Source organism: Battus philenor, unplaced genomic scaffold, assembly GCF_028537555.1.
Source record: "Battus philenor isolate CCGP_79_NKW_IND1 unplaced genomic scaffold, ilBatPhil1.0.hap1 SCAF_7, whole genome shotgun sequence".
NCBI classification, from domain to species: domain Eukaryota; kingdom Metazoa; phylum Arthropoda; class Insecta; order Lepidoptera; family Papilionidae; genus Battus; species Battus philenor.
The window spans coordinates 8,933,927-8,954,459 of NW_027181737.1; the positions used below are offsets into that span (position 1 = coordinate 8,933,927).

Consider the following 20,533-nt stretch of genomic DNA (forward strand, 5'->3'; position numbering starts at 1 on the left):
GACTTTGTAAACTAAGATCATTTTTTGAAAATATTAACGGTATTGTTGTAATTATATACTGACTTTGTAACACCCGTTATGAATTTAGTCAATAAAAGAGAGATGTCATACGGTTGAAATAATAAGATGTTAATAATGAATAATGAATAAGTATTGTTATATTTCAGCTTACAATACTTGACTAACTTTTAATGGGTGGTTGAGTTTTTTCACAGAATGCTTTTGGAAAAATTTTGTATCAAATACTGAATGAAGATCATATGCAAAACATGAAGCTTTACTCCGCCATTCGTAAGAATTTATTGTTATAAATTATGTAACTGGTAAAGTTTTCAATTATTTTTTGTTATGTTAGCGTAGGGATTATTATTTAAAAAAAATTACAAATTATAGTTTTTGTAGTATTTGTTCATTAGGAATTATTTTTGAACTGTGACATATTTTACTTCACGCAATTTATAATTTCTTATCTGTGCGACTTATAGACCGAGAAAGGGTCAGAAAATTATAAATTTACAAATGGCTTCCGTTTCCAAGTTTCGGCTGCCGTAATTTACTCTTGGCATGGTTTTTTGAATCGAGGTTCGTATTAAATAAGTTTTCTTCGTTAATAATTTGCTAAACACTGACAATATTAGTCGTAGCAAAATAATAATTTTCCATGGTCTATGATAAAATTATTATTTAGAACGTGCCGGGTATATAGTTCTATTTTTTTGCTATGTTTTTTACTATATTTTATTTTTACAGTCTCCTATAAATTGTACTGTCGACATGTGGTTAGATTACTTCCATATTTTACGATAATATATTGTAAGTTTTTATTTTATTTTCAGATTAATTAGTCTAAACGAACGTGTTCGATCGAATTGTTAAGAAAATTGACTTGCCGATAATCATGGGCATACAAGATCTACAAACTTTTTTAGAAAATGAAGGCGTAGGAGTAGATTTGTTTAGAATTGCTAGAAATCATCCTGGTGGTTTTCGTTTAGTCCTTGACGCAGAAGGATGTCTGGATCGTCTCTACGGGGGATATTTTTCGGGTAATTTTCTGATAAATAAATGTTTTGTGCTACTCTAATAATAAGTAACTTAATAACTTAGACTCAGAGTTCAGGTTTCAATATTTAATTTACCAAAACGGCGCTAACAAATACATAGAACAAGACGATGGGTCTTTAATTTTTGTATAACCAGTTCATTTAAGTGCTTCTTTGATTACAGATTGGGCTTGCGGTGGACAATGGGCTAGATGTGTACAATTTTTAACAACACTGGCTCAAGCACTTGCTGAACATCAGGTATCTATGTGTGTCTGTTTTAATGGTGCACACCCAACACCTCCAGCAGTTCCGCAGCACTGGATCCAGACTCAAGCAACTTACAGGCAAAGGGTTAATTCTGTAAGTACTACTCATTTTTTAAATACTTGTTCTCGTGTGAAACTTCAAAATGAAAATGTATTAAGTCATGAAAGTTTTAAAATTAAAATTGAATATGTTCTTTATATCTCATTTAGCCATTTATTACCATAACCACCCATAATATTGTGTTTATAATCATATCATAGACATTCTAAGCCTTCAACTAACATTATGTATGTATGTAAAACATATTTACTTATGTTATTAGATATTATTAATTAATTTACAAATAAATTATATCATTTGTAGTCGTTGTTGTAACCTAATGGTCATTACACTGTAAAGCATACCTTAGAAATGATCACCATCAGTCTATTTCAATGTATATTAAAAATGTAATTTTACATTAAATTAAATAATTGCTTAGATATATTGAATTTCTTTTGCCTATTCTTCACTCAAACTGGTGGCAGGCTCAACTTGACATCGAAAATGGATGTAATCCATTGTATGTTGAATAGAATATGTATAAAATACTGATAATATGTATAAAAATGAATAGAATATTTTAATGTGAAGATGCCATAGCAAGAAACAATTCAAACATGAGGGCAAATCTATGGACTGCACCTGTAATGTTCCACAATGATTTACAAAATTATGGCACCACAATCTTATAGGGTTTATAGGTGGTTATTTAACCAATATCTTCAGAAAATATATCTGAAATTGATATATTATATACTGAGGTCATTTGGATGGATTTGGTAGGAAAAAGAATTGCTTTTCACCCAATAATTAGGTATATATTATAAACACATTTTTTAAAACTTGATATGGTGATCAATACATGAGACTGTTGCAAATTCAAATTTTGTAATTTATTTCAAGAATAACTTCTATTTTATTTACTTCCTTCTCTAGGTTTTGCGTCATATAGCTACAAAAGGAACTCCGCCTCCTAAAGTTTGGTGGGTGCCGCCAACTGGATTACATTCCTGTCTTAGAACAGCTCTTCGATATTTAAATATACCTATTGTAAGTAAATTTCTTTCTTGTTATTATAAGCATAAAAGTTAATGTTTCATGTATTGTTATTAATACAATGAGTACATACACTGAAAGTTAAGTAATTATAATGAAATATTCAAATTATTTGCTGGCAGATAACTATAATTAACCTGTAATGATGTATCTTTTACCTATCATTAATAATAAAATATCAAACACCATTTCTTAGTAACAAAAACATTGTGCTTATTTAGTACAATTTACATTTGATTATTCTTCCAAATGTGACAATATATGCATTTCAGACTAACGGTTTTTAAGAGAGAAATAATTTCAGTACTACCTGTTGCAAATAAATTTCTAGTTCTACCTAAATTAGTTTTTCTTTTATAAATTATTTTTGGTTTACCTTAAATTATTTTGAGAGCTAGTTAATTAAACCACAACTTTTGCTTGCATCAGGTAAATAACTCAAATATATACTTGAAATATATATATTCAGGCAATAAGCCTGAATATTTATTCGGGTAATTTAAATTTACTGAAAAAAGGCTGACATTTTGAAGAATAACATTATTTTATAAATACTTCTTTATAATGCTAATTATTTTATATTTTGCAATGCAGATGGTGTCTTCAGATGATCATTGCCAAGAGGTTGTTGGTTTATGTAGGGAAAAAACCTACGCTGGACTTGTAGGCTGCTCTGGAGAATATCTAGTTTTCCAACCACCAAGATATTTTAGTTCATCACAGTTAAAGCTTACGTATAGGGTATGTTTAATTTTTCCATAATTTATTATTAGTTATATGTTTTTTGAGAAATGTTATAATTCATTCAATTTACTTATATACTTTTTAGTCGTCCTTGGAAACGAAAGAGTATATGGTTCACGAGTTGCCAAAAGTTTTAGATGTACCACAGGAGAGACTGTGCCTCTTGGCAGCATTATTGGGAGGCACTATTTTGTCTGAACAAAGTCTCCAAGAATTTTATAAACGTTTAGGAATCACTCAAAAAAAGGTAATGTCTGGATTAATTACTGTTGCTAAATTTTAAGATAAAACAATGATTGTATCCAAACTCTTGTTATAATTGCAGAATGTATTTGTGCCATAACCAGTAAAGATGCCAACATTATGTAGAACTATAGTGTAATGAACATGTCTCTTCACTTGAATGCAATAATACAAGAAACTAAACCAACAGTCTAAAATAAAAAGTTTCAGAGACTATGTTTTGTGACTTATATTTATAATTAATATATAAATAGTTTAATTTAGACATATCTAGTTATGTTTACCTATGTTATGTTTGCAGCAACAAGTTCCTCCAGAAACTCTTATAAAAACCATTTGTCAATTTGTTCGAGAGCTACCTTCATCTGATGTTGATGGTGCCTGTATTGAAATATTTGGTGATCTGAATGATCTTCGTGCAGCTAAGCTAAAACAGGCTGTTCAATACTATCTCAATGGAACTAAAGATGGTTTCTTAAAATATAGAACAGCCTCTGGTAAGCCATACAATTTAACCAATGTAAATTTTAATATCTATGTGTATATAAGTGTAATAATAATTGGTTACTTCCATTATACTTGTGGAAATTGTTATTTTTTGTTTGGATTTAAGCTGTCTTATTTATTAAAGGTCGGCGTCCAAAAGCTAATAAAAAAAGTCACAAGCCAGACATGAGCCCGCCATCGACCTCTACTGATATGGATACTACTAAGCTGGCTACGGAGACATCAGAACATGAGGTTTTTCTTTTATTATATGAATGCATAACCATAGCTATGGTCATCCACGCCTTTTACATCATACAATCATTGGCATCCATTGGTAAAATACAAATACATGCATGAAGAAAATTATTTAAATTTTGTTTTAGCCGAGTGCATCTTTTTCCCTTTTATTTCCTTTGTATTTTTTGGTTTAAAATTCATTTTATGTATAATTTTCAAAAACTATCAATAATTTAATATTCTGTTATAGATAACAAAAATTTATTATTATAATTTTCTTATTGAATAATATGGTATTCATGTCAGAATCCCAGGAAATTTTTTACTTATTTCTTTTGTACGATTTTTTTTAATTTGTAATTTTTTTGGCTTATTTTTATTTATTTATATAAGCACTTGATTGGTTGAAACATCAAAACCTCAATGAATTACAGCAAAAAGGCTTGGAAGATTACAAACTGGCAACCGCGAATGCTTCAATTCATGCCGACTTTAGCATGGAAGAAGGCACCAATGATATGGTCCACGGTATCGCATCAATGACACTCGAAGGTGGCGATGGGGGTTCAGCTAAACAACATCAAGCGGGTAAAGTTGGCGAACATAATGAAAGAGAACATGCTGCTGCCAAGGAGGTGTGGATTTGTCGCCTTTTATATCTTAATTATCTGTCCGTTGGGAGTAGAAATTAGATGATATATGCAGTCAAATGCAAAATGAAGCAATTCATTTATTTCAAAACAAAATGTATGCACACAATTATAAACTTTTCTCACTATTTTGGCCCTACCCTTTAAGTAAATTAATTATCTTATTGTTAGAGGTCCCGCAACCAAGCGTCTCTGCGCTCATTTTGCGTTGGAGCTACTCTTACACAAGCTAATCCTATTAGAGTCAAAGGAATTTATTTTCATTTCCATTTAATTTACTGAATTTATATATGTATATATATATATATATATATATATACATATATATACATATATATACATATATATATATACATATATATATATATATATTAACCAGTGATCTAATATGCTGCATACATCAAAATATTTAGCAATCAAAAAGAGTAATGTCAGAAAATTATTACAAGGGCAGTAAAATATCTTAATATTTAAGACTTATGAGTTATTTTGTTAAAATCTTATTAATTACTACTATCTCAGAGTTGTAGTAGCTTACTTGCATAGGAGGATACTATTGATTAGTAGACTAACAGACTATACATGAATGTCATAGATTGTGATATTTATATTGCGATCCAATAGTGGGGTATATTTCTTCTAGGGTCTGTTCAAGGAAGCTCATTTATTATCCCCAATTCAAAACTCAATGTAAACAGTCAAAATATCTGATTGCACATAAATATTACCTTTTCATGTTAATAATTCATTTCAAATTGTGCCTAATTGTCTTTTAATTGGGTTCCATGGTTTTCAATTGTATAACTCGCAATGATTATTCTCTAGAGCTTGATTTAGTTTTTTTTTTAGTATTGCATCCAATTTGAGATTATGAATTATGTACTTGTCCAAAACACTTATCTGGTAATGAAAATTATGCGCATAGCCTGAGCACGTTCTCAAGCTTTGTGGGGTGAGGTAAAAAGAGGTTTAGGCTATTCTACCTTTCGCTTGAAATCTGAGGCCAATAAGATTACAGTAACCTTTCACCAAAAAAAGAAAAAATCTTATAAAATATCTGTAACAGTAAGGGCCATTTAGTACTCCCTAATAATCGCGTCATTATTACTACGCCAGATAATGTTTCAAATAGACATATTTATGCAAATCTAATAGTCCATATGATTAAAAAAAATAATGTACTGAATGTCAAACATTTTTATTATCTTCCAACACTTTTATAAATTACTAGTTGAAATCAAATGATTTAAATAAAAACAAAACAAACTAATCTGATTGCCCTATTCATATTTGGCATAGATTTCCATTTTAAAATGATAGTCTCAATCTGCAACATCTCTTGATTTCCTTCTTTGTGCTATTAATGTCGCATTACATGACCGATTATGCATATATACAACTAACATACAGTGAATAAAAATGTAATGTCAGTTAATAGAACTCAATGTATATGTATTTGATACAAAGAATTTATCATTTATACATTATACATTTTTTGGTAATATGTAATAAATGTCATTAAACTAATTGTTTGCGGGCTTTCATATGCTTTCTCCCGATTTTAATCGATAGTCAGGATGAAGTAATTTAGTGAGGTTTAAAAAATTCTCTATTATTTTTTTAAAATGTATCTGGACACCAAATAAAATTTACAACCATGGGTTTGTAGGGAGGTTAACAGTCGTGTGTAGATTCTGAACAGACCACATTTAGACGATCTTACTACAAATATTAGTGACATGTGTAGTCACAATACATTAAATTTCAACGTTGCTTTCAATGCAGTCATACACATGTATTTTATTATATATTATAACATTGATACCCTACAATAGTATGGAATATATTGCAGGCCATGTGTTGTAGAACCTAAGCTAAAAAAAGATAACAAATGCATATATAAAGTCTTTACTATTTCAGGGCATGCAAAGTGTGGGTAAAATAATTCAGAGCGATGACAACTGTCCACCCGCACCAGCAGAGGTCTTAAGGACTTGTGCTGAAAGACACGCCCGTGGTCTGATGCACCCACAGATGCTTTCGATTCTTACCCATCGTCAAGTATCGCTTCCAGTTCTCATGGAAGATGATAACCATCGCGAAATACCATCCATACATCATTTCTTTAGACCCATTAGGCAAAATGTGTATGCCATATTGTACAACATGCACCATCATCGCTTCATGGCTCAAAAAGCTAAAGGTAAAATATTTATTATGATATCTGTTAATACCATGTTGTTCTTACGATAATAGTACAAACAAACCACAAAAACTATTTATGTTCTTCTACTAATCTAAAGCCATATATTTTAGACGAAGGAACTACAAGCGCAGCATGTAATGATAAACCTTGTCAAGTTCAAGTGGCAGAATGGATATACTCCCGAGTGAATCCTGGAAAGAGTCCAGAGCAGGTCCCTGGAATTGTTCTGGATTGGCCTGTGCCAACCGTGCAAAGGCTCTGGTTCGGGTGAGCTTTTATTTGCTTATCACAAATATATGTAAAGAAATAAAAATGCTTCTCTTCTTGTTTCCAAACACTAAGAAAATTGAAAAACAGAAAATTGTTAAAAGACTTGTGACTCTATACTTGAAATGCGGCGTGGGTAGACTCCCTCTTGATGGGCACCGACGACATAATTAAGTCGCGGCAAGTCGCTGGATGCGGACCATCCTATGAGGCATATGCCTTGCAGGCGTCTATCAACTCAAAATGAAGAAGAATTATATAGTATACCAGAAGAAATGCCTAATAAAGCCTATACGGTGCTTTTTTTTCACACACATTTGTGAAATATATGATAAAAATAAAGTGTTGCTTAATTTCTAAAATATTCTTACCTCCTGCAGAACGGCGCAAGACGATAAGTGTCGACGTATGCGCGCATTTCTGTCTTGTATGAGGTCTGATACTCCATTGATGTTAAACACTTCGTATGTGCCGCAACATTTGTTGATTTTGGCCACTGTGCTAAGGTAAATATTTTTTTCCTGTTATCAGGGATCTGGATTTCATACTTAAATAATTAAAAACAATCAGATTTTTTTTATGACGGCAAACATACTTGTATTGAAATATTACTATGTATCTAAAATAAATATATGTTATACAATAGTAATAATGTTTTTATTAGAATATTGAATATCATGTTATATTTTCAGATTCATTATGACGTCGCAAATCCAAATATTGCGTCGACAAGAATTGGATGCCTTTTTAGCAACAGCTTTCTCAAGCGACCTCATGAACGCCCTCCATCTACAAGAAATGACGGTACGCTTTGTTAAAGTAATTATGTGGAATACGAATTTATTAATTTCCATCCAAAATGATAGTTTCATCGAAACCGCTGTGCCTCGTGTCAGGCATGCGCAGTATAGCACTTCGGTCGGACTAGTTTTAATCTGACATACTTCCTTTAGCTTCTGCCGTTTGTTAATAAATTTTTTTACACAATTACTGTAAATTTCTCACACCCTTATCGGAACGGCGGAAACGCGTGTTAGGTATGCGCGGTACAGCAGTTTAGTGCCGGCTTTTTTTAATTAACTTGCCATTTCAGCTAAATGAGTAGCAAACTTGTGATTTTTTGAATGAAATAATTTTTGCAGGTAAATGGGATCAGTTCCCGCGGAGTACAGCTGGGCGCGTTGGTAATGGCCGGTGCTGAGGCGGCATTGCTAGCCAACGACGCTTGCGGTGCGCCCGTGCCATGGCTCGTAGCTGCACCCTGGCTATACTTTGACGGCAAGTTGCTGCAACGCAATTTACACCGCGCCGCTCACTGCAAACACCTGGCGCAGCTGTGTGACAACCATCTCGACACTGTTGTCAAGGTAGAGCTTTTTTTTGTTATGCCTACAACCCCTTTTATAGGTCGGAAGAGACAATCTATGTTTAAGTTTGGATTCCGTACAATTTAATACCCTGCTCTAGGTAAATGTATAAATGAGGTTAGTTTTGGTGTTATTATCGTATTTTATTTCAATAAATTCGTCTGCTTACAGTTACAAGTACAATTTACTAAAATATTCAGATTATACAATAATTTACAACAACTTACAACAACTTACAACTAATTACAAGTAAACAGTCTAAACAAAAATTAGACAAATCAAAAAATGTATAATAGAAAAGCAATGTACTACTTGGTATTAGGATGTAATACAGCAAAGCATACAACTTCCGATAAGGTCCATTAATTTTTTATTTACGATCAATCTCTTGTTTAACGCAAACAACTCTTGTTAAACATAATTTGGATCCTAGAACATTCTGAATACAACTATTTTGATTTGCAATTGATATGGAAAAGGGTAAAGTATAAATAATGGATTAGTTAACGTGTAAAAAACAAACAAAATTACTTTCACTAATACATTTAAAATACGTGAGATAGAAGTAGTGATTCTTTCAAATTGTTTAATATGATAAACGTAAAATGAGACCACCGTTTAATAGCTACTTTCCGCAACTTAGCTGCACTGCGCTCATTTTGCTTCGGGGCTAGCCTTACTCAAGTCAACCGAACACCTGGGAAATCCCAGCAGACAGTGATCCGAGATAGGTAGCCCTGTACTACCCCTCTTCAAGTATGCCCCGCACAGAGGACTGTCTTTTACACCTAAAGTAAACAAACGATCAAAACAAATCTAATCAATATTGTTATTTTTAATATTCCGATAATTAATAATATAGGTAGAGAGAATGCGCAAGGCAATCCTTGAAGGGTTGGAAGTGGAGTTTGCGATGCCGCCGCTACCGCTGGTGGCTGGCGTAGTCGGAGGTGCTCTCGGGGGGTCACTGGGAGGACAATTGGGCGGCTGGAGTCGTGGACGGGGACGCGGTGCAGGTGCAAGGCTCGAGATCGCTGGCGTTGTCGTCGGACAGTGGGGCGGCGGTAGCTACCCCGCCCGTACACATCGGTATCCACAGGTAATTTGATACACATACACCCAACTCTTTTATTATACGGTTCAACTCGTCACAACTGTTATTTATTAAGCAATTTTTGTGAAACTTTCAGAAATACGAGCAAAATAGTAATCGAGGCTGTGATATAACATATTGTGATTCTCAAAAATAAAAGGCTTTGATATATTAGGAATGACGGCGAAGGATGATTAGAGATTTTTGAAAGAAATGTAATAAATATTATAATTTGTGAACCAAGAAAGGTAAAGAAGAGAAGAAAAATTGAAAAGTATGGAAGAAGAAACTCAAAGTAAATTTAAACTTGAAAAAATTATTAAACCTTTGTTAACCATGCCCCTGTTCCATATATAGGAGTGTACGAGTGGTCCAAAGGCCCAAAAACGGGAACCATGGGGGAGTCAAAATTAGATTTAATATATTTAGAGGTTTGTGCTAGAAGAAAAAATTCGTGTAACAAAACCTTCCAACGCTCTAAAATTTAATACGAGCGGGCTCGTGTTATATTTTACAAGAAATTTATATAGAAATGGCACTACCTATCTTGGAGTGGTGTTTCAGTTTCGATATTGTTTATGATTAAAGCATAACTCATTTATGCTAAATTATTTAATACCAACTTAATGATGATACAGAAAATGATTACATTCTCACATTATTGTCACCTGTATCCAATTTAGATCAGCTTGGCTGAACTGATTTGCGGACCATCACGACACGAGGATATTTGATCATTTGATGTTTTATTGATTACAACTAGAAAACGAAAAAAATGATGCAAATAATTTTTAAAGACTCATAATTGATTATAAAAATGAACGCTAATTAAAAAAAAACGCGTGTGCGTCCGTCACGCAGGCCCTAGGAAACGATGCGGGTGATGTATTGTAACAGGGACGAGGCAGGAAGAAATTTATTTACCCATTTTGGTACGGCGTCAGTCTTGTCAGCCACGAAACAATTCTATTTTAGGCGACGGCCGTAATTTGAACGCGCACGGCATAGCAATAACTTTTACCTTATCTGTACAATTACAGTGTTTACGTTGACCTATTACGTCACTTTATATTATTATAGAATTTCATATGTTGCATGAATGCTCGTACCGAAGTAGTTAACTTCCTCTTTAAGTTGATATATTTTGCAATTTGTGTTGAAACATTGTCATGTTGTATAGCAGGTGAGCTATGTGGGGTACACCCCGCCGCCACGCAACGCGTACGGGGGGCGCGGGTGGAGGGGCGGCAGGGGACGCGGTCGCGGTACGCGCGGCGCCACTCGAGGCGTAGGGCGCGGAGCACGTCGCACCCGCCGTGACCACGATGAACCTGTCAAGCCCGCCACGCTCACTGTTAATGGGTAAACTTTAACATTTTTTAAAATGATATTTAAAGGTCAATTAATTCAGCTATGGTATAACAATAATAAATATGCTAAAGTGCAGTGACAATGGATCCTCATCAATCGGCGGAACTCCGTAGTACTTTTTTCCCGAGCGACAGGGTAGAAGACGACGTACCGATTCACTTTGATGTCAGGAGAGATTAGGTAACCCACGCAGCATGGAAACATCCCCGTACAGTCCCTCTATCCACGAAAAAATCCGTGACATCCCGCGTTCACGACGGACAATTGCGCTCCCTCGATATCTGTTTGCGAGCAACTCTTTTTAGAGATCGCGATCAGGTGCTTAGTTTTGGCCCATTTCCCAACGTCTTGGCAAAAGGCTGATGTGGTAATATTACCTAAGCCCGGAAAATCTAAACTATCATAATCTCAAGTCTTACCGTCCCATAGGTTTACTGTCGGTAAAGTTTTGGAAAAGATGATGAACCGGTACACGCTGTCCATTTTAAACCCGTGACAGTTTGAATTTGTCCCATAAAGGAGCACTGGAGACGCTCTCCACTATCTCATTGAGCACAATCGTGCGAAGGTTAAACGAGTTGTGTCGGTATCGCTCGATATCGAGTGGCATTCGATAACGCATGGTGGCCGGCCATCAGGCACCAGCCGATTCACCGTGTATACCCAGTCAATACCTTTCGTCTGGTCTCTAGCTACTTCGAGCGAAGCGTGGAAGTAAGATATGCCGGAGCCTGCTGCGAAAAGCAAAGAGTGCGTCCATGGATTTATAGGCGGTCCCATATTCTGGAACATGCTATTAGATCCTTGTAGTAGTTTTTATATTATTTTTAATTATGGATTTTTTATAATGTTATGTAGTATTTTGAAAATATTAAACTACGGTTACCTCAATGATAATTAGTTTTGACAACTCTCTCTTGAAGTTAACGTAACACCCTACCTAAAGAATTCTGAAGAGAGTGAAACCTACAAAAGTCAGGTCAGAGATTTATGCATAATACTAGCCTCCGAAACAATCTTTCATTATTTACTATGTGGCCAAAAAATATCCCAATTGTCTGCCTTTTATTCTTAGTTGAAGTCTAAGAGTTCTCTGTTTCTTTCTTCTATTTATCTAATAGGACTACTCACTATCCAAGTCAATTTTTTCGCACAATAAAAGTCGCCTTATTGCAAAATAATTCACAATTACACAATTGAAATTAAAATAAAAAAAAATGAAATTAAAATGAAATAAAAAATTTTTAATGCACAATTGCTAGATCTATGAGCAAGAAGTTTTTATCATGGTTACTTTTCATTGCGATTGATCTATCCTTACAAAAACGGTTTTATTTTATTGTTTCAATAGATAATCGCATGCAAAATTCATTAGGTCTCTTTTAATGACCTTTAATGAAATCCAAAAACAAAAACTCTTTTTGTTTTTATATTCCGAATCCTGTAGATATTTCGTCAATATCAATTTTGAAGATTTCACTGCACTAAAAAAATGACTCGTACTGTAACATGTTGAGAGAGCCAAGACTTTATTTGAAGTTAAGGTAATTATTGCACAATGATTTTTTACACTACTATTTTTTACAGGAAAACTGTGCGTCCTGAAGATGTGGGGCTCCAAGGAGATGACTGTAGTCCTCCTGAGGATGATGTTATTCAAGATAATGAAGCAGAAGGTTAAATTTCACACACATTTATTAATTAAGTTAAAGAAAAACATTTATAATACTATGCGTGACTAAATATTATTACTTACACAGGATCTCAAGCTCAGAAAACTAAATCTGGTAAAACTATGAAGAAGAATGTTGGAAAAGGGAAAAAGAAGGTTCCTAGCCAAAAAAGTGATGTAGCTATATCACTAGAGGCAAATGGGCCTCTAGACAAGAATAAGGTGATTGCGGAATAAAATTCAAATAAGTAGCAATAAACAGTAATTCATTTTTATAGCGCAGCATAAGAAAATATTACACAACTAGTTGATATTTCTCAGTAGATGATTATTAAAATTCAATAAGTAATAAGTATAATGCATTCTAGGTGGTGGAGCTTTCTCATAATTCTGAAAAGGAGCACATTGGTCAGGGCGATGCGCCTGAACCTAACTAAAATGTACTGTAACCCAAAGGTAACCTTATCTTATTGTTTTGTTATTTTTTGTTCTTATATATTTCCTTTTTAGTTTCTATAATAACCACCTTTGCTTTCACTTTAATAATAAGGGAAGCATTTGTAAAACATGTATGGTTCCACAATGCACATTTATAAAGACATTGAAACTGATAACTCAAACAACATTCACTAGCTAGTGATTACTAGCTAGAGGCCACTCACGACGCATTCTAAAGATTGAAAACGTCAAAACAAGATTATATTAGCACGAAATGTATACTAATATAAACTGAATGTAAACTAAACCATGTAACTTGAGATAGTCATCTGTACAACAAAATGTATACGTGCCTCTACATCTAAAAAGACTTCCCCTCTTTGAGACTGATTTTATATTAATTGAATTGTCACATCAAGTGTTCAATTAAATATAATATTGAAGCCAAGTGACATTTATGAGATGCACTGTGTTGTGCTTCGACACCCGATATGACAATTTTCTTTGTTACTGCATTATGCTAGTGCAGTTTTACTGAATGGGATGCAGGTCGTACCTTTTCCTAGCAAAAGGCAGTGATGAAAGGAAATAATTCTACCACTAGAGGTAGAATAATTATATCTTATAGAAAGATAGAATCAACACCACAGCTTGACAAGTGATAATTAGAAAATATATATTAAATAATTTAACACATTGATTGTTAAGTCACATTTAATTGAGAAGTGAGATGACTTAGTAAATAATATGTTTAGTTTAGCATATAAAGTACTGAGTCAGCATTATTTATTTACACATAGTATATTTACAATTTACCAAATCATTGTTTTATTCTAAGTTTGGTTTGGTCTATGAAATCCTTTGATACGGAACATATTGTTAGACTGTATGAAAAAGTCAATACATATATACCATGTGCTATTGAAACCATTCACTTTAGGAAATAGAAAGTTGATGTGTTTCGTTATCTTGATTTCATTGATTAAACCAATAATGTTCAGACTTGTTTATAGGAACTCTTGATGTATGTTTAGGCTTTATTGAATGAGTGAGGAAATGTCTCGAAATTTGGTGTTGTTTGTGCCACTACCACACAAGGTTAATGGAGAGTAGTCTTACATGAGCTAAATCTATTGTTATCGATGATGTTATATTGTTATTATTAATGTGACTGTACCTCCGCTAACTTTGTGTAGTAGTACTTGGTTCAAAAAAGTGTGTGTCGAAAATATATACCTATGGCTATACCATATTTTTGAACTATTTTATAGGTATATGTTTAAAACCGAGTGTTGTTATGCCATGTAGTGGTAGGGAGGCTGAAATTTTTGTATAGAAATTGCATTTATTGAATGTTGGTTGGTGCTCTTGAAAATTAATCCATGGGACTGCCTGGAACGAGTCTGAAACTCATAGATTTAAGTCTAACGATAGACCATTAATGAAATTGAATGAACATTCACATGCTGATATTTCCACATCCTATAGGGTATTATTTCGATAGAAAAACTTAGATTTGTTAGTGATATATTTATACGCATTTTGGGAAATCCAGTAATGTGAATGTTCTTCACTTTATATGTATTTTTGTAAATTTGTTATATTGTTATACTTAAATTTAGCTGGAATGACTAATATGAATATTTGAGACAAAGTCTTGCTCTGATACTTGATTGATGGTAAAGCTGTTGAAACGATCAGCTCATGATACAGTTACATTCCATTTAAATTTCATCAAAGTTCTATGAATGAAATTACTGAGCCATCGGCACCCGTGTACAATGGAACAATGAAGACTTTACAATTTGAAAGCTTAACCCTGGCTGGTACTACGTAAACAAAATATGTTGCCACAATAACATATTCGTTAAAAACATATTTGTTGCCACGAATCGATTTTGATAAATGATATACGGTCACAACTTAACCGGCTAACATACCAGCCGCCGCGCTGGTAATGATGATCGTCAAACAAGATGTAACATAAACGCGTCCGACTTGGTCGCTTGACACCTCCGAAGCGCAGCGTGCAAGTGACGCGGACACTGCTGCCAACTTCGCTAGCGGTCGCGCGACGACCACACTTGTGTAAACAAATATATATTACTGCTTGCTTAATGATAAACACGATATGTAGCGATTAGACTTTTAACTTCAATGTATTTTGTTTTCTTTAAGAATTATGTGTAACAACAATTAAAGCATGTTTAGAGGGTTTGGTACTATCTCACGAGATAATATATTTTATTAGACGGTCGATGAATAAAAGGCACTGTGTACGCAGTTATTTCTATATATCGAATGAATATTGAAATGCCTTTTATGTTATTCTACTGCATTTGTGCTGCTTAATAAATACTTTTAACACTTTTTAAAATGTTACGCATTAGTGGTGATTCCGAGGAGGATGTAGATTTTATTTTTTCGTCTTAAACCCATTATTCCAATTAGTTTTAGATTACTCAGCAGTATAACTTTTAATCCATTTTTAAACTTGTTTGCTGACAACTGTCACTTAATATTGTCAAAATAATATAAAATAAAATATATTAGAATATTTCTCATATAATACATAACATTTTTCGTAATTGAAGTAGCAAACATGGAACTGTGGCTTTTTTGAAAACACTTATAACTTAAGTACAGAAACCTGCAATGTAAAATTAAAAAAATGTTCAATACTTATTTTAGTTTATGAACACAAAAATATTGGATGAATTTAAAATTGTAAAGAGTTGTATTTGTCTTCAAATAAACGTTCCATCATTTCAATGAATTTGTTTTATTTATCCAGGTTAAGACGCCCGTGTATTTTTGTAACGGAAGTTTCTTCTATATTCGCTAAATGGTTGATGACGATTTGAGTGGCATCCTTTATGTCGTTATACTGATGTAGTAAGCGCACCTTTGAAGACTTAACGTTATCTTGGAGCAATTTATCAATTTTGGATTCGGTTTCCAATAATTTATTGTATTCAACCTGATAGTTTATAGACATCTGAAATGAATTGTTTTTGTTATAATTCTAGCTTCAGCTAAAAGTAATAATGGTCTCATCAAGACTGAATATATATAATTTATAAGAGTTAAAAACAATGGTAACTCTTAACCCTTTCGCTGCGAATAGCGCCTGCTGGCGCTCGGCTGTAGACGCTTTCTCTCTGCGAACAGCGTACATTTGTTTTACATTATCGTGTCAATAATTGCATGATAATGGTCATTCATTTGTTACTAACGCGACAGCTGCATACGCTTTCTGTGCGGATATTTTGTAACATAACGAAATATGTGTCGTACAGACAATTTACTATCGCGCCGGTTGCTGAGAAAGTTTTAGGCACTCTGCAGAGAAAGGGTTAATTCATGTTTTGTCAATATGCAGAACCTCTATGAAGAAAATGATATAAAAATAAGATAAATTCCCATTGCATCATTTCAACTCAACATAAACATAATCAGTATGGAATAAAAAGACTAAGAGAAAGCAATACTTTTTGTAAAAGGTAACCTTATGTGAAAGAATGGGGCCTAACAAGTTTTACATTACTAATAATGTACTGCTTGCCAGAATTATAGACTTATGCAGCACCACAAAGCCATCTTGAAAAAATAGATTCTATGTAAAACTGTATCCAGAGACCATATTTCATTATTAATAAAAAAGTAGATGAACTCAAGACTTAATAAAACAATGTCTGACAGCCTTATACTAGAACATGGCACAATTTTCTATAAAATCTACTGATTCTATAACAGAAAAAAACTTTTCAATTATTTAATAAGGTTTAGTTAGACTCAACTTTTTTTCAACTAAAACAACTCCCTATTTTTTGTTCTTCCATACATACCAAATAGTAATTATCCTTGGTTATATTAATAAGGCATCAATAAAAATTAAGTGTTATAAAATATTTAGTCCATTTTAAAACGAGGTTTATATTGGAATTCGAAAAATATATTGAAATTACGAAATAGTACATAGAAATTGCAGCAAATATCTTCTAGCTTCCAGAGTGAAATAAAAAGTGAGATTTTTTTCTTACGTTATAATTTCTCTTAAATCTAATTTAAAGTTAGAGAGAGTTGATATTTTATCAGAATTTATTATTCATTTATGTATTACAAAAACTAACACTGTTATACATATACATATGTATACTAATTACAAATGTACCATTACAGTATGACCTCCCTTAAATTAAAATCAACTGCATGATCACTCACGATTTTTTTTTTGTGTTTGTAATATAACCAAATGTAAGAAATAGAGTGAGTAGCTCTATTTCTTACATTCATTCAACTATTTTATACTCTATTATGTTTTTATAATTCATTTTACATAATAACAAGTACATATTATTTTAATGTTTTCATCAGATTTCGGGATTTATTATAACATCCATTCATTAGTCCACACCAGCCAATAGACGCCTACTGCAAGACATATGCCATCCCCAAAGATCCTTACAACAACTTTTCTTGCATCCATCAACTTCCCACAACTTTGATTATATTTTTGATCTACCTAATGAGAAGACCATGCTGTGTTGACGAGCTCGTAGGCGTCACTGGAAAACTTTTCGGAATCCATATTTTAGGAAAATTGTGTCATGATATATGGATAAAAATGTTATTGTTTTGTCTTATACTTCCAAGAAAAATGATGATTTCGTCCTTATATTAATTTTATGTTTTACTATATAACTAACTCAGTATTGAGATAACATGGCAGTGAAAAAAAAAATTAAATATTGAAAAAATTTATTAAAAGTTGTCAATATCAACAGGATCATTGATACCCATAGCACATGCCAACATACTGTTAATGTGTCTTCCCTCTTCAGCCTTGAACACATAACCATTGGCTTTGTCCACTGAATTTTTCACAGACATCATGCTTTCTTCTTTAAACATATTCACAAGTTGGAATGATACCAAACTGTAATCCTCAACAATTGATACCAAAGCAGCATTCAACTTTTTATATTTTGTCATAACAGAATCAGAATCTAGTTTATCTAACAGATAGTTAAGGTCTAACACATCAGTATAAAAATCCATTCCAAAATCAAGCTTGTCTTTATGTTTTTTCAATAAATCAACTTTAGTAAGTACATTGATGTGTGGCAGTGCAATCTTTAACATGGCACTCAGTGATATTATTAAGGCTGCTATAAATTTCCCCGCATCAGAACAGTGATGAGAGTCAACTAGATGAACTACACATAATTGTAAATTAGTGTTTTCAGTCAGCCGAGAAAAAATATTGGTTAATGTATCATGATGGCAGTAAAGCTCTACTTGTCCAGGTAAATCAAATATGAAATTAGTGCCATGATCACCTTTTATTTGACATAGAAGCCATTCAATGTTTTTTTCCAAGTATTGCATGCAATACAATAAACCTCCATTAGGTCCAAGATTATATTGATCCATAACTTCTTCTAGGACTATTAATTTTCTGATGTCAATGTCACACTTATATGACATTCTTTCATTAGCAGGATCCAAGTTGATAATAACAACCTTTCTCCCTAATTTTCTTAGTAAATATGACATTTTATCACAATATGTTGTTTTACCTGCACCTGGAGGACCTATTACAAGCTGACCATAATATTTATTTAAAGAATTAAATTTTATTACTTTTTCCTCCATTATTTTACTTTTCTTCCTTTTTAAAATCTAGAATTATGTCTTTGCAGGCTTTTACTGTTTCAATATCATAAGATTTTAGGTTAATGAATATACACAATGGTTTAGTGATATTGATTGCTTCGGCCAGATACCTCGCTGCCACTTGTTGCTCTAGTCCTGTAGCACCAAAAATAACTTTTGTAGTGTAAATGTCATCTGAACCTAGCGGACTGTGGACTTGGTCTTTTTGTATCATTAACATACTTCCCATTTTTTGATATTGTGACACAATAAGTAAAATTTTATCAGCATATTCAGCCATAACAATTTCTGTTGGAACATCATCAATATCTGCTGCAATTGACTTGAAAAACTGTGTTTCACTCTGATTTTGTGAATGTTTTATTGTTAAATTTTTCATGCTATTCAACAAATCCATCTTTAATTAAATCTAAAATAGATAAATTGAATGTCAATTTTTATACCACCATTACTATAAAGGATTTTGTAGTTTTCTTTAAAATATTAACCAAATTTATAGAATTTTGATAATAAAAAAGGATTTCCTACCTGAATTTCAGTAAATATTGTTTTACATTTATTGGTAGGTATTACTTGTTCGTCATCCTGGTATTACAAACACAAATCCGACATATTAAAGCTATGACTAAATTGGCGACAAGAATTGAGAAAACTTACCTTAACTTAAAAGAATAGTTCTTTGAAAAATTGCCTTTCTTTAGAATAATACCTTTAAAGACAATATAACCTTTGTGTAACTTAATATATATAGTACATTTAGTGCACAATTGTATGATACATAAACGATATTGAAATTTATTTCTTAGACACAAAAGAGAATACAGATTAAATATTAATAAATAAGGTAATTCTTAAAAAATGCTATTTTATTTGTTATTTACGGATCAGTGAGTTTAAAAAAATAGTGCTTAAAATTTGCTGGATAGAAATCGATAAGCTTAAATAATTAAAATGCATGGATTAATATTTTTTAAAAGTAATTCAGCGTGGTTATGTAAATTACATAAATCATGATTGCTGGAAGTATGATTTTAAATAATAATTTAATATTATTTTTTATCTTCTAAGTATTTGGTAGTATTGAGAATAATTTAAATATATATATGTATGAAAGTATAAGCACTTATACGTTCAGATAGGCTTCGTAAGTTTAGATTACATTATTTATTTTGTAGACGGTGATGCACTTTGAAATAAAAGTGAATTAATCAGTTGATATACAGAATATTTTAAACGTGATATTGTTCATGTGCAAAGAAATAGTAAAGACTGAATTTGAGTAATTACAGATTAAAACTAAGAAATAATACCGTAATAATACACTTTATATACTAGTCTACTGATATAACTGCAATCTTGATGATAATATGCTCAATTTGGGTGTAAAAGTAAGTGAGTGTTTAAGTGTGTAAAAAGTAAGTGTTTTTTATACATTATTTCGTTCCATGAGTTCTATCAAGTATTATTATTTAGTCGTTAATCTGTTTTGGTACGACAATATAGAATATTTGAAATGAATACCTTCTTGATAACTTTAACTACTATCAAAATAGTCTCTATTCAAAATGGGTTACATGCGTTAGAATTTGTTTAAAATATAACAAGCCTTTTTGTTATTGTTCCAACATTGTAATGTTATTTTAAATTTACCTTTTAAGCCTAGCGT

General features: G+C 32.5%; 3 protein-coding genes across 8 annotated transcripts; 1 reads left to right on the top strand and 2 right to left on the bottom strand.

Moving 5' to 3' along the window:
* Nucleotides 1-486: 486 nt before the first annotated feature.
* LOC137931244 (constitutive coactivator of PPAR-gamma-like protein 1 homolog) lies at nt 487-15,960 on the top strand. 4 transcript variants are annotated; one of them, XM_068774668.1, is made up of 19 exons: nt 487-582; nt 837-1,046; nt 1,228-1,406; nt 2,292-2,405; nt 3,006-3,152; nt 3,241-3,402; nt 3,700-3,895; nt 4,030-4,139; nt 4,559-4,759; nt 6,695-6,977; nt 7,091-7,247; nt 7,628-7,753; nt 7,940-8,051; nt 8,390-8,614; nt 9,477-9,713; nt 10,888-11,069; nt 12,666-12,754; nt 12,839-12,972; nt 13,119-15,960. In XM_068774668.1, the coding sequence occupies exons 2-19, from the start codon at nt 899-901 to the stop codon at nt 13,185-13,187; spliced, it is 2,871 nt and encodes a 956-aa protein (XP_068630769.1). In that variant the 5' UTR covers nt 487-582; nt 837-898; the 3' UTR covers nt 13,188-15,960. The 4 variants fall into 4 exon arrangements, with proteins under 4 accessions (XP_068630769.1, XP_068630770.1, XP_068630771.1 ...); XM_068774669.1 differs by having other exon boundaries at nt 10,891-11,069; XM_068774670.1 differs by lacking the exon at nt 13,119-15,960 and having other exon boundaries at nt 12,839-13,108.
* A 1,972-nt stretch (nt 15,961-17,932) lies between these two features.
* On the bottom strand, nt 17,933-19,658 carry LOC137931245 (GPN-loop GTPase 2). Of its 3 annotated transcripts, none has more exons than XM_068774674.1 (2): nt 19,525-19,658; nt 17,933-19,002 (listed from the first exon to the last, which is right to left on the bottom strand). In XM_068774674.1, the coding sequence occupies exon 2, from the start codon at nt 18,844-18,846 to the stop codon at nt 17,953-17,955; it is 894 nt and encodes a 297-aa protein (XP_068630775.1). In that variant the 5' UTR covers nt 18,847-19,002; nt 19,525-19,658; the 3' UTR covers nt 17,933-17,952. The 3 variants fall into 3 exon arrangements, with proteins under 3 accessions (XP_068630775.1, XP_068630773.1, XP_068630774.1); XM_068774672.1 differs by having other exon boundaries at nt 17,933-19,276; XM_068774673.1 differs by lacking the exon at nt 19,525-19,658 and adding an exon at nt 19,396-19,481 and having other exon boundaries at nt 17,933-19,276.
* LOC137931169 (proteasome assembly chaperone 3-like) lies at nt 18,851-19,264 on the bottom strand. Its single transcript, XM_068774576.1, has one exon. The coding sequence runs from the start codon at nt 19,262-19,264 to the stop codon at nt 18,851-18,853; it is 414 nt and encodes a 137-aa protein (XP_068630677.1).
* Nucleotides 19,659-20,533: the final 875 nt, after the last annotated feature.